Here is a 14125-nt window from a genome sequence, read left to right on the forward strand (position 1 = left end):
ACAAATACCACTATATAATATAAGATTGAGGAATGATATGCTAACTACCTTATGTAAGCTCCTTATGTTATGCAAATACATGATTATGTTATTATATCGAAACACTATACTTTAAGCAGATTGGTAAAAATGACAATTAAATCACATTCTTGGATGGAAAGTGTAAAAAATTCCACATCTAGCGATAAATAAACAATAAAAAGTCAGAGGTCTAAACATATTTTCACGTAGTGTATCCAACCCAATCACATGGCAATAGGTTCGGATTATTGAATTTTTACTCGTTAACAAAAGCCTTTTACATACCATGTTTGACGAATTAAAATCAAATATTCATATACTTATATGCACATAAAGTAACTACTACTACAATTTAAAATTCATTAGAAAATATGTTGAAAACACAATGTAGTTGAAGACTATTGGTAACTACTAGAGCTAGTAATCGTTCCACAGCTTTCTTTAATAACCCTCACACCGAAGCTGTTACGCTGAACTTTTACTCCTATACAAGAACACACCCTTCTAAACTGCAATAATTACACACAACCACCATGTGGGCCAAGCCCATGGGCTTACAGTTATTAAGGCTAGGCCCACACTCACATATCTAGATTCATTCATAGTAGAAAATGAACAAGCTGAAAACAAGCGAGCAAAAAAAAACTGATTAGGGATATGGTAATAATTAAAATCAAAATCTAGCATTTATTGGGAGAAAATCCAATCAGAGAATTAGCGAGATCATAGCTGACACGTGTCCCCTGTTGCTGAACATTCCCAATAATCCCGAGCGCAGACGACGTCGGCGCGAAGGCGAAGCAGAATGTCCCCGACGAGTCTACCGGAATCATGTAGTTCTTCGCCGGCAACGCGAGCTCTTTACCATTCGAGAAGTGAAACGACACCGTCGGCACCTCCACGCTCTTTTTCGAGCTCAGATCGTAGCACGTGTCGAACAGCGCCACTCCCTCCGCCGCCGGCAGCTGCCCCGTCCCCTTCTTAAATGCGTCACGCATCGCGTCATACGCCTCCGTCTGCAGCCTCGTCACCGCCGTCCCGGAGTCCACTATTACGCCGCCGTTGCCGCTCTCCTCGTTCAGCTTGAACGTCGACGGCGAGATCGGCAGCATCTCGCCGGAGACGCTGATTCCGGATAGATCCACGTAGTAGAACGTGTCCAGCTTAGGGTTCCGGACCAGCGGCGCCGTGACGGCGCCGGCAGGCGCCGGAGAATTGAAATCGAGAGTGGAGGCGGAGTCGGAATCGCGATCGACGAGGCAGTAGGAGAAGGAGGTTGCGTTGATTTGAGAGGGAAACGAGAGTTTTCCGCCGCCGAGGCCGATTAGACCGGCGGCTCCGACGAATAGACCTTCGTTGTTGTGGCCGCAGCCGATTGCGATGTTGTCGACGGTTTGAGATCCACCGAATGTGACGGTTTCCGTGACGAAATCGCCGACGGTGTAGGAGCCGTCGCCGTAGGAGACCTCGTAGAGGCAGGTGTCGTTGCGGCACTCGGAGACGTCGAGCGACCTGCATTGCTGAGTATCGCACGTGAGAGGCGTGAAGGAGGAGGACAGAACCGGGTCGAAAATCGGGTCGGCCTGTTGGTAACAGTCTGCGCAAGGTGCGCATTGCACCCAGTTGACGTCACTCCCCGTGTCCAGCACCATGTACGCCTGAGTCGCCGGTTTACCCACTCCAACTCGGCTGAAGTACTCGCCGCTCCCCTGGCTAGTGCCGGAGATCACCGGCCCCTCCAGCTTCTCCGTCTCCAACTCCGCCTCCAGAGGCGTCAGATCTGCCTTCACAATCCCTAAACTGGCCAGATCTAGCCGAGTCTGAATCGCCTTGACTCGGGCCGAGTCACGACCGAGTCGTGCCACCGTGAGCGCTTTATAGCTCTCCTCCGTGGTTCCACGGACCGACAGACGCGGGTGGAGGTCGAAGCTAAGCGGGAAATGGGGAGAAACCCTAGGACGGCGGTGGTGTACCTCGTGCATTGAGGGTAGTACGCTTCTGGAATTCCGTGAGAAGAAGCCCTGGGTCTTCGAAATCGCGGCGGAGACATCGAGGAAATTGGGGTCGGAGTTGGGCGGGAGTGTTCTGGAGCTCGCGAGGACGGTGAAGAATGCGAAGAAGACGGCGAGTTTCTCCATTGTTAGAGAAGGTGGAGGAGGAAGATGATAATGGAGGAATGTGAATCAGTTGTAGTATTTATACAGACAGTGATAAAGACAGTCACGCGGGATTTGTTGGGGGAGACAAAGCTGCGAGAAGCTTTGAATGTGAGGATATAAAATATGTTTTGTTTTGTTTAGATATTATATGGTGTAATTAGATTTTGGGAAGAACAGATTTCACTACTTTTGCATGAGGTTTGATTTCTAATTAGTGTCATGTCATGAAAAGAGACTCTCACACACTATGAATTATTGTAAATAACCAAATCTTAATTCGTTTTTAATAATTTGATGAGATTGTGAGAGAGAGGCATTTGAGCAGTGATTGTGGGAGCGGTATTGTGATTAATGAGCACATTAAGGCGGATTGGTGAAGGAGGGGAGAGGTGGGGCCTACATGTGGGTCAAAAGATTGGGATTTTATAAATTTTCATTTTTTTATTATCACGAGATGCCTGCTTTATCTTTTTCTTTTCTGCTTTTTTTTAATAGCCTTTTTTCTTTAAATAATTCGACTAACCTAATTTATGTCGATATAAAATGTGCAAAATTTTCTCTACTTCATAAACTAGGATACGGATGAGTAGTATTTACTAATGCAATAGTATTGATAGAAATTAGTTTACGTTTAATGGATTCTACGAATCATAAACAAACTTGTTTTATCCATTGTAACGTGTGCAAGTGTTGTTCAATAAAATTGAGAGCATCGACTAATGACTATAAGTCCATATAAAGCTAGTACACAATAATTTGTCCACACCGTACATATATGGATGGGGTCATATTTTACTTTTTCCATCATACTATCACTTTTTCAATGTCTTTGATTTGCCGTGGGATGCCAAAATGGTGGACTAAATGAGTTTAAATAGGTGAACTAACCATGATTGTATCTACTTTTTTGGTTTGCACTTATCATTGGTGCAAGGAAATTGATGCATGTTATCATCGTTGATTAGTCAAACAATTGACCTACAACATTTCTTTGGAAACTTGTAGATCTCGTTGTTGAAGATTTACATTTTTTATGATTGAGAAATTCGCATATCGATGTTTTGAGGTTTGTATAAAATTATTTGAATTTGAGACATTAAGTGTAAAAAATACCCACACAAGTACACAACCAATATTATACTCTCAAATCAAGGGGTGCTACATTTATTTTCGTGGTATGTACAATCATGATTATCCAAATTTAATATTCTAAAATTATACAAGGGAATTGATGGGAGCATTAAAATGTTTAGGTGGGACAAAATTTATGATACATGCCTTGCTTACGAGACTTTAAAAGCGTGCTGTTCCTATATACGATTTGACTTTCACAATTATTATGATTAGATAAATTTTTATAATATTCGGAAAAAGAAACTTTCGAAATTTCGATCAAATGAAACTAAATGGAATATATAATTAAGTTCAATAAATATATAATCAATAGTCGTTGTGACGTATTTAATTCCCCCATACATGTATTGCTTGTAATGAAAAATTAATAAATCAAAGACAAAAGAATAGAGAAAAAAATGAATAGGTAGATATCTTATCTTATGACCGTTTTTGTATCTACAACAGAATTATTTTTAATTTTGCATGCACAGATCTTTAGCCTTAATAGTTTTGAACTTTTGATTTTATATCTTGATTCTTCTTCTTCTTCTTCTTCACGCACACATATGTATATATGTCTATATAATCTTAGTTCTTCTATGCATAACTTCAGTAACAAAATACATGAATCAAACAATTTTAAAATTGACAGCACTGTTATATATTCCTTCGTAATAATAATAATATTGATGATGTGGGGAAATAAAACATCTCTAATGGCATATATTCGAGCATTATCACCACATTATACCTCATCCACTAATCACTATGCAATCTCTCACTGTCACTGTGTAATCTAATATTAGCATAACTATGCAACAAAACCAGCAGTAATCACTAATCAAACAGCTCATTGATCTCTCCGAATATCTGAGTTGCATTTCAGTTTCACCTTCTAAAAAATGAGTCTTTCTGTTGCTCAAGTAATACTCCTCGCTGAATCGGTTGTTGTTCATGGAGTTTCCGTTTGATTATGGCTGATTTGTGTGTGCTATTTCATCTAACAGGGCTTTACCAAGTCGTTGGCAATCACAGTGCTATCAGAAATTGGTGACAAGACCTTTTTTGCAGCTGCTGTGAGTTATATATACATATATATGAGTAAATATTAAATATTTGACCTTCTTTTTCTTGTAATCCCTTCGTTATCAACTTTTATCCAACTTTGCAAATTCTACTCAAGTATAGTTAGATGACATACTAAAAATTTGGAAATAATTCTGGTTGAAAAAAAATTGTATCAGTAACTTTTTTCTTTTTCCCTAGTTGATTAATGGCTAGTGGAAGTGGAACTATGTTATCTCATAGTATTTTTTTATGAAGCTAGTTTGTGTGAACTTTTGAATATAATTCGATTCCATCTTCAAGTAAGATTACTGAGGATGAACGCCAGCTTCAATCCCTCGCGTTTCTGCTGCTTGTTGAATGCTGTTATTATTTGAATTGTAGTCGTAATGTAGTATTAAAAAAGGGATTCACTTACATTATGGATATACCTATTTCAGATATTGGCAATGCGTTATCCGAGAAGGCATGTGCTGTCAGGTTGCCTTGGAGCTTTGATAGTAAGATCTCTATTCTCTTCTTCGATCGCAGATTTTCATGCCCTTTAGCTGACTTCAGCAAATATATGTCATTTATAGGTCATGACAATACTGTCAGCAGTTGTAGGCTGGGCTGCTCCTAATCTGGTAAGTTCGGATCACCCTCCTCTCAGGGGATGCTGAGTCTGACTGACTGTATACTATAAAGTTATAAGCAGACCATTAGTAATCACAAATGCATATAATCGGTAGCAAGGATAAACCATTTCTTCATTTTGTTTGAAGTATTCAGCAACCATTCTACATACAGTCATGTGAGATCATTATATGCAGCTTTCGCGCAAGTGGACTCATCACATTACAACAATACTGTTTCTCGGTTTTGGCCTGTGGTCGCTGCGGGATGCATTTAAGGATGGGTTGTGAATCTGTTTTCCTTTTTATGATCCCTTTAAATTCCTTATGTTTGACATAAAACACTTCTTTTGGCTAATTCTTTGGTAAGTGTAAATCTGTTTGATACTCTCTCACTTTCCAAAAATAGGGAGAATGAAGAATTGGCTACAGTTGAAAAGGAGCTGGTTTGTCTTTCAGTGTTTTGGGACTTTGTCTTGAATTGTTTTGAAAAATTTCTGTTTCACCTTTTGTGTTTGTGCTAGAATGCTGATATTACATGTTACAGTAGAGAAGCAAAAGAGAGTGTCAAGGTGATGTTCAATATTAGCCTTTTGCATGATCCATAAATCTGTTAAAACAAGTGAAATCTTGTATGATTGATGAAAGGGTGCATTGCTGCAGTTTCACATCATACAATTCGACTTGCAAATTTTGGATTCCGGCACTACAAATCTATTTGTTCAGTTAACTTCTAACATTGTTTTCTTGCTAGTCCAGGCTGATGATGATGATGATGGCCTGAAAAAGAAGCATCGGCCTTTCTTTACTCAGTTCTTCTCCCCTATTTTACTGAAGGTGCCCTCCCCATCTCTCATCGAGCAACTAACTAGCACGTATTTATTCGCCAAATTATTTAATTTCCTCCCATGCAGGCCTTTTCCATTACTTTCTTTGGGGAATGGGGGGATAAGAGTCAGGCAAGCACATATTTATACATTTATGTATTTTTTTTTGGTCAGTCAGCATTATAGTGCTCCTTTCTCATTTAGCAACAAGTAGGAAAATTTTGCAGCTTGCTACAATAGGCTTGGCTGCTGAAGAGAATCCTCTTGGTGTAGTTCTTGGTGGAATCCTGTAAGCTAATTTATTTTCAAGTAAATGCTAATGATTTGTACCTGCTTTCTACATTTCCTTTGTTACAGATGCAAGTTATTGCATTCATGACAAAGTAAAACTTAGCAATATATCCAATCATGTTTCTGCTTTCCCTTGTCTCAGTGGACAAGCTTTGTGTACCACGGCTGCTGTCCTCGGAGGGAAGAGCCTAGCAAATCAGATATCGGAGAAAATAGTAAGCTTCCCCATCTGTGTATTCCTTTGCCTTTGCCATTTCTTCGAGGACAAAGACAGACCTAGTTTGTATTAATTTATTATACAGGTTGCACTCTCGGGAGGTATTCTTTTCATAATTTTTGGTATTCAATCCTTCCTTTCCACGGTTGAGTCGTGACACTGCAACATCGTATAAGGTTCATTTCTACTTTCTTTTTCTCAAAAAATAACTCTACTCCCAACTTAGGCTTTCTGTGCAAAACTCTCTTGCAGCTGTTGAAGCTGAAGATCTCACATTCCTAAGGAAAATAGACGAGAAATTAGATGCATGTATGATGTATCTGTGTACCTCCAATTTATATGATTAACTTCAGCAGTGTGGATATATGTAGTAAGCTGATCAAATTTCTTGTAGATAGTTGCTGTGTTGTTTATGGTGACGAAAAAATATATACTCTGTATTTTTAGAGGGTGGACAATATTTGTAATTCAATCAAACACCAAACCATATCGAACAGAACACATTTCAGTTCGGTTTAATTTTAACAAACATTTTGAAACCTGAACTTTCTGTTAGTTTGATATCATTCCAACCACAGACTACAAAAGCAATTCTATAATGTTTACTCGACCACAAACCCATATAATTTTATAAAGATCAAGAAGACAAATGCAAAACAGAAGAAAACACCAACGCTAGATTGCCTACCAGTTGAAAGCATCAGCTGCAGCAAGTCAGTAAAAAATGAAACCATGTCAAATACGTAATTTATGTATAAACAGATGAAGCTAAATGAAGAGCTACCAAGAGACGAGTCTGACATTAGTTAATAGCAAGTACGAAAACGTTGTCAACTCATGAAGTTTCCTCCAGGCATGTTCGGAGCTCCTTGTGACGAAACCTGTCCTTGGGATAGTAACTGGGATCGCCCGGGACCTTGCATATACGTTTGATTCATACCAGTACCAACCATCTGTTGCTGTGGCTGTTGTTGCATTTGAGGGATCTGCTGCTGTTGCAGCTGGGACATTGGCTGCTGCTGTTGCTGATGTGCCATGAGCGGTCGTTGCTGCTGCATCTGCCCGAGGGGCTGCTGTTGCTGCAATTGTGGTTGCTGCTGCTGCATCTGCTGGAGCGATTGCTGCTGCATTTGCTGAACTGGTTGCTGTTGCTGCTGCATTTGTTGGATTGGTTGCTGCTGCATTTGTTGGAGTGGTTGCTGCTGCTGCATTTGTTGGAGTGGTTGCTGCTGCTGCATTTGCTGGACCGGTTGCTGCTGCTGCATTTGCTGGACTGGTTGCTGCTGCTGCATTTGCTGGACTGGTTGCTGCTGCATCTGCTGAAGTGGTTGCTGCTGCTGCTGCTGCTGCTGCATCTGTTGGAGTGGCTGCTGCTGCTGCATCTGTTGGAGTGGCTGCTGCTGCTGCTGCTGCTGCATCTGTTGGAGCGGTTGCTGCGGCTGCTGCTGCTGTTGCATCTGTTGGAGCGGTTGCTGCTGTTGTAAATGCTGGTGCTGCTGTTGTTGCTGAGGATTGGGTATTTGAGGTTTAAAGACAACCATATCCTGTAGAGACGGGGCAGGGTGATGGTCAGGTCGAGAGAGGAAATATGAGGATAAACTGCTAATCAACTGGAAACGGAGCAATGTTTCTTACCCCAGGGAAAAGCATTCCAATCAGGCGGTATGCCTTGTCGGAAACCGAGAGCAACAGTGTCTGGGATGGTAACTGTATTACTGCACACTAAGAATTCCATGCAACTGAGAAATGAGAATTGCATTCAAAACAAAACAAAACAGGAATTTGTAGTTTGATCAAATAAAGTTTGACCAATGACAATGATGAGTAACTGTAGTTTAAACGAAGTTCATGGTTAGTGACATTGATGACTTACAAGTTTCTTTTCTTGAAGCTGACCAAGAAATCCATGCTGATCCATTGCACGAAAAACAAGAAAATCGGCCTTTCCGACGTATTGCCTAGCATAAATACCAATAAATTCCCACTTAAGTATGCAACTACAAATATAACATGCATCAGACATGTGAACAAAAGGAGTGCTTTCTAAGGGGACCTTACTTGTTATTCATATGGTCCTGGGATATCAGGCGAACTATCTGCATTGTCGGAGGCCAATTTGAAGCAAGCCTGCAAGGAGAATAAATGCCGATAAGTTTATACAGTTCACAGGATGTGGATCAGTTGACGACAATCACATATCGCCATTGATTAAGTGAGAGATCATTCTCATAAGTTAATCAGAACGGCAGCATAACAATGAAAGTAGAGCATTGAAGAAATTAGTCTTACGTCTCAGAAGCTGAGGCATTCCTGTATCCCTGACACCAAAAAACTGAATATAAGAACATGAAGAAGTAATATGATATGCATGGAGAAGAAAATACATACAAGATTAATAGAACCATATGCAATAGACATGACATAACAATGGAAGGTTTTATAGACTCAACATTTCAGTATAATTATAAAGTACTAGTATAAATTTTGACTTGTAAAGAGCTTACCTCCAGTCTAGTAATGAAAACAGGCTGGCCTTGACGCTGTCCTGATAAGTTTCCCTGTAAACCATGAAGAAAAAATTTAGAGGCTGAATATGATCACACTATTGTAGCAGGAGGCTCAATTTTATATGTTGCATGCCGTTTATTCTTTATTTTCCGCAAGCTAAATTATACATAGATTTCAAGCAAAAAATCCAGATAATTTCAGTAAGGAGTTAAGAGTAACATGCGGATAAAAAAACTGGTAAATTTGCGTGTTTAGTTACTGAAGCCTACATACCAACAAAAGTAAGAACAGAATCAGTTACCTCCCAGACTTTAATATATTTTGATTGTGCTGAAGGCATTGCACTTGAGGTCTGCTGATTCATGGGCATATTTACTGCAGCACCGTTCACACCAACAGACTGCATTCCTGGTTGCATCGGCTGGGACATTCCTGGAGTAGGCATCATGCTGCCATTTGCAGAAGGTATACCAGATGTAACGCCACCACTCATCATGTTCTGATTCATACCCGTTCCTGTCTGTACCATTTGTGTGGTGGGGAGATTTCCTCTGCTCATGCTAGGGAGTGTTTGACCCATACTACCGCTTACTTGGATATTACTCAAAGGTTGAGACATGCCAATGCTAGAATTTCCAGGCACGGTGGCAGCTGTTGAAGTAAATGGTGCAGAACCTGAGTTTGGAGCAACCTGGGCAGTTGCTGGTATTGGCAATGATCCAGTAACTGTTGCAACAACTGATGAACCTGACGACATTACGGTTTGAGCAGGAGGCACTGAAGTGGTCATTCCACTGGACATCATATTTGACAGCATAGGTGTACCGCCCATAGAAGAAAGTCCAATAGAGGCTCCACTAGCTAGGACTTGACGTGCTTGTGCCACATCATTCAAAATTCTCACATTTGCTGCTGCACCACCAACTGGACGCGAGGTGGGCACCATATTGTTCACAATAGGTTTCATATCTTGAGCATTTTCATTGTTCAGAATCATTTCCTGTGACGTTGATATTGGTGAAGAAGTTGGTAAGCTTGCAACAGCTTGAGAAGCAGGCCTAGCGACAGATGAAATTTGTGGAAATGCAGGCCCGGTTGCAGAAGGCACAGTGGTGGGTTCCTAACAGATTAGGAGGCAAGATTATGAAATAGATGGTAGATGCGAAGCAATAAGCACCTCAACAGTAACTCCAGGAAAAGCGTACAGCATAAGCACCAAAGATCTTACCACTTTTACAGTTGCAGGAGGCATATTTTTAACAGCAGATATTGGTTGGCGACTCATGACAGATCCGTTTGCTGAGGCAAAAGCGTACAGCATAAGCACCAAAGATTTTATAATTACTAAGCATCACAGTAGAACTCATCTAACATAAATAAAAAGTGTATAGTAAACAACCTTAATCTAGGCATCATAGAATGTTGATCAAGATCAAATAAATAGATAGATCATAGAGTGTGAATATTATTTATCCACCTAGCAAGGGATAGAATTCTTTTGAAATGATATTTACTTCTCAAAGGTCTTGTGTCATGTTATCTTAAAAATCAAAGCATGGATATGATACGAAAACTAAGTCCAGCATGCAAGGCCACCTAATGGAGCAGATGCCAGAGGTTGTCCGGAAATCGGAGGAGCAGGACCAGCAGGCGTCACATCCATCTTCACAGGGTTTTGATTTGATGGCAAATTTAACATTCCGGACCTACTTAAAGCAGCACGGGCCTCCACAAAATTATCTGAGATGAGGACAAGGAAGTGAGGATTTTTAACACTATCTGGATGTGGATCTGTGGCTCGTGGATTGCTCTTCCCCTGATTAACACATTGATAATGAAGTCAGCATAGTCAACCGCAATTTGAAAGATCAAATAAAAGCTGAAAGATTCCACAAAGTTCAACTCGAGGACTGGTGGAACAAGTAAACTGCACAACCATTAAATCATTACAAAAGCAAAGCAAAAGCAACTCTAATGAATTTAGAGTAAGACCAGAGAGCATGATATACTTGAGCCTAGACAAGTTTACAAATAATGCAGTACGATGAAAAATATGAGCTTTACGGACACAGGAAAATGTACCGCATTGTAGATATCTCCAAGTTTGGGTAACTTCTTTGGACAAATAACAGACAGAGAGATGGCGCACTGCAGGAGACAAATGCTGATGAGATGCCTAGCAATAAGGAATGGTATTTATACTTGAGGTAGAAGGAATTTCTTGGTAGTACCTGAGCAAATGATTTTGCTATTGCTTCTGCATCAGATAGACGATTATCTGTTGGTGTTTCATTGTCACTCTGCTCTTTATGCTGGGATTGTGGCCGATATACAGGTGTTGGCAATGGGTAAGGGTTGCTAGCAGCAACTAGAATACAATGTCTTTGTGACTCTGTATTTTGATTTTGGTTTCCAGTTGAGGCTGAGAACATCTGGTGAATGCAACAAAAAATAGTAAAATACCACACAATGAAGCAAAAGTAGTTACCATATATGGAAAAAAGTGAAAATTTTCAAGTAATCTGGAACTCATTCTTCAATTTTTCTTCCAAAAGCCAAATAACCTTAATTATTATAGTAACCATTTTCTTGAAGATATTGTACAAATGCTAAGAGATACAAACTAAATGGTTGATTGCAATCCTTGGGTATTTCCCGTATAGTACACTTGGCAACATTAGAAACATTCTTCTCAGACTATTATGCATAAAAATTAGTAACACTAACAACATACTAGCCAGATTTTGGCTTATTGTAATGGTAATGGCATATAACCCTCAATTATCAACAAGCGTAATGGAACATATTAGGATCGATTTGCAGTTTTGACTTTAGAGGAAATTCCGGGGTAAAAATGAGGCCAAACATGGCCTTTTGTACCAAAAAACACGACCAATCATAACTTGCATACTTTGTGCTGCCAACACCAAAATCAGCAGATACCCAGTAAAAAATTGGAAGAAAATATGCTTCTAAATTACACATCCAGATACCATTAAAGCTTCAGCTAGCCCTTCAGCAATTGCAGCATCATTGAAACCACCACCTGCAAACGGTATGGCTGAGAGCCAGTGAAACAACAAGTCCATGTCTCTAGTCCAACCACTCCGCTGTACGAGGCAAGCTGAATGACAACCAATGATGGTAAGAGAAGATGAGCTATACATACCGGAAGCTAATCTTACTAAGACATCGAATTGGAGTAGAATTTCTTTTCAAATATGTCTAACAAAAAATGGAGAAGGTATTCGAACACAAATTACACACCACTGTATGGGCCATGCGCATTGAACACAACCAGTGATAGCTCCACTTGTGGGGTTGATGGCTTCTGAAAACAATAAGATTCAACAATAAAGCTGATGGAAAAGTCAAAGAGTTCTACATATATATAAGAACATACATGAAAAAATACCTGCAAACACCGAATCCTGTCCTAATACAATTTTTTATTTACTTCAGTAAAATATGAAATGTGTAATGTATGCATACCTGGCCCACCGAATCGTTCGCACAGAAACATCTGCAAAGGTTTAGAAGATGAGCCAACAGAACATAAAGGATTTAAGGGGAAAACTGCAAAAGCTCAGTCTAATTCATACGGCAAAAGATCAAAACTTTCACAAAAATAACAGTGCAAATACAATCTTAACAGTCCGTTCAAGAAAAGTTTAGATTAGAATCGCAGAAACGAGGGAAAACACTCGCACACACCGGACTGAAGTTATAATTCTCTCCTCAATTAAAATTGAAAAGGTTGTGATTTTTTTTTCTTTGGTCCAAGTTGCCCAAGCATAACACAAATTTCACCCATCATATAGACTACTGGTAGTCGATCACATAGCTCTATTAAAAATCTAATCTTTTCATCAAGCTAGCCAGCAATTCGAAGACACAAAAATCATAATCACTCGATGCACGCGCGCACACAGAGATAGTAAACACGTAGTGCAGTTCGAGTTCGTGAATTTACCGAATAATTTTGTCCAAGTAATCGGAGACGATAGTCATCCAGAAGGGCCCAATGGCGGCCGTGCCTTCGACGGCTATGATCAACTGCTTGACCACCATGTGTTCGACGGAATTCCCCAATCAATCGCCGGCCTTTTCCAGCAGATTGAATACTTGGTTTCCTCTTCCCTCGTCTGAGAAGCGAATTGATTGATTTGGGCGCCCTTCAATTGATTTCTCAAGTTTTTAATAAGGGTTTATTTAAAGCAATTTTGCGATTTTCGAAAAATGCACTTTTTCCACCCTTTCCGTTTTAAGAACCCTTTTCGAGTATATTTCTTAAATCCCTGAGGAATTAATTAGTGAAAATAATTTTATTATGCATGACTTATCAATCATGCAACAACTAATTATTATTTTTACATTAAATTAATAGAAGTGATCCACTTACTTTATGTGAATACATACGTAAAATGACTAATATATCCTTAACGAAATCAATTAATATTATTAAATATTACTGTAATATTTAATGTTGTTAAATTCTCGATTTATGTAGGGGTGATTAAAAAAATTGAAAATCAAATATCTGAACCGAACCAAATCGAAATTATAAAATTCTTTCAGTTTTTTTATTTTTTTGATTTGGTTCGGTTCGATTTTAAAAATACAAAATTTACCATTTTTTAATTCGGTTCGATTCTTCGATCCATAAAAAAATCAAAAAACCAAATTATATTTTAATATAATATTATATATATATGTATTCTATTAATTAATATAATAGTAATATTAATATTTTATATTATACTTAATGGAATATATATATATATATCATATAATGTATTATATTAAATTAATAGAATATATATATATATATATATATATAATGTCGGTTTTCGATTTTCGATTTTTCGGGTTCGATTCGGTTTGGGTAATCCCTTAGATTTATATACCTAAAAATAAAAATCTCGTGATCACAACAATTATATGATATATATCTAATAAACTATGTTAGATAATCCGGTTTATCAGGAGAAATTTCTAAGGGTCTCCATTTGTTAATTTTTTGGATTAAGGGAGTAAGAATTTTTTTTGTCTTTTCTCTTTGTTTTCCTCCTCTATTCGTTATTATTTCTCTCACAAAATATATGAATGGGCCAAACTAACCTGCATAAAATTTGAAACTCCAATTCTTGATTCTGAAATTATATCCACACATTTTGTTCATTATAGTATGAATTTAATTTTTCAAATGTTGAACCTGCATTAATTAAAACATGACAAATTGAAGGTTTCCTACCCGAAAAGATATAATCATAATACAAATGGAGCAACGAGGAAGAGCCAACAAGC

The 14125-nt window shown here is 38.9% G+C and overlaps 3 protein-coding genes across 3 annotated transcripts; 1 reads left to right on the plus strand and 2 right to left on the minus strand.

Annotated features, from left to right (window-relative positions):
- Positions 1-357: 357 nt before the first annotated feature.
- LOC121797970 (protein ASPARTIC PROTEASE IN GUARD CELL 1-like) lies at positions 358-2346 on the minus strand. Its single transcript, XM_042196762.1, has one exon. The coding sequence runs from the start codon at positions 2157-2159 to the stop codon at positions 702-704; it is 1458 nt and encodes a 485-aa protein (XP_042052696.1). The 5' UTR covers positions 2160-2346; the 3' UTR covers positions 358-701.
- A 1725-nt stretch (positions 2347-4071) lies between these two features.
- Positions 4072-6707, plus strand: LOC121797971 (GDT1-like protein 4). The gene is made up of 13 exons (XM_042196763.1): positions 4072-4219; positions 4304-4372; positions 4802-4861; positions 4940-4987; positions 5174-5259; positions 5385-5421; positions 5500-5547; positions 5735-5812; positions 5890-5934; positions 6030-6091; positions 6236-6308; positions 6396-6486; positions 6563-6707. Exons 1-12 carry the CDS (start codon positions 4199-4201, stop codon positions 6465-6467), a joined length of 699 nt encoding a protein of 232 aa, XP_042052697.1. The 5' UTR covers positions 4072-4198; the 3' UTR covers positions 6468-6486; positions 6563-6707.
- A 262-nt stretch (positions 6708-6969) lies between these two features.
- LOC121797969 (mediator of RNA polymerase II transcription subunit 25-like) lies at positions 6970-13079 on the minus strand. Its single transcript, XM_042196761.1, has 15 exons — positions 12792-13079; positions 12311-12341; positions 12086-12149; positions 11812-11942; positions 11050-11250; positions 10901-10966; positions 10415-10634; positions 10047-10117; positions 9120-9938; positions 8815-8868; positions 8600-8628; positions 8369-8437; positions 8184-8268; positions 7946-8032; positions 6970-7854 (listed from the first exon to the last, which is right to left on the minus strand). The coding sequence occupies exons 1-15, from the start codon at positions 12887-12889 to the stop codon at positions 7141-7143; spliced, it is 2739 nt and encodes a 912-aa protein (XP_042052695.1). The 5' UTR covers positions 12890-13079; the 3' UTR covers positions 6970-7140.
- Positions 13080-14125: the final 1046 nt, after the last annotated feature.

The sequence above is a fragment of the Salvia splendens genome, chromosome 4, assembly GCF_004379255.2.
Source record: "Salvia splendens isolate huo1 chromosome 4, SspV2, whole genome shotgun sequence".
Taxonomy (NCBI): Eukaryota; Viridiplantae; Streptophyta; class Magnoliopsida; order Lamiales; family Lamiaceae; genus Salvia; species Salvia splendens.

Coding starts and splice junctions, on each gene's coding strand:
- LOC121797970 (XM_042196762.1), bottom strand. CDS start 2,159: ATGGAGAAACTCGCCGTCTTCTTCGCATTCTTCACCGTCCTCGCGAGC.
- LOC121797971 (XM_042196763.1), top strand. CDS start 4,199: ATGAGTCTTTCTGTTGCTCAA. Junction 5,548..5,734: donor AAGCAAAAGAGAGTGTCAAG/GTGATGTTCAAT, acceptor TTGCTAGTCCAG/GCTGATGATGATGATGATGG. Junction 6,309..6,395: donor ATCAGATATCGGAGAAAATA/GTAAGCTTCCCC, acceptor TTTATTATACAG/GTTGCACTCTCGGGAGGTAT.
- LOC121797969 (XM_042196761.1), bottom strand. CDS start 12,889: ATGGTGGTCAAGCAGTTGATCATAGCCGTCGAAGGCACGGCCGCCATT. Junction 12,150..12,310: donor CGAACGATTCGGTGGGCCAG/GTATGCATACAT, acceptor TATTGTTTTCAG/AAGCCATCAACCCCACAAGT. Junction 8,869..9,119: donor AATATATTAAAGTCTGGGAG/GTAACTGATTCT, acceptor CATGGTTTACAG/GGAAACTTATCAGGACAGCG.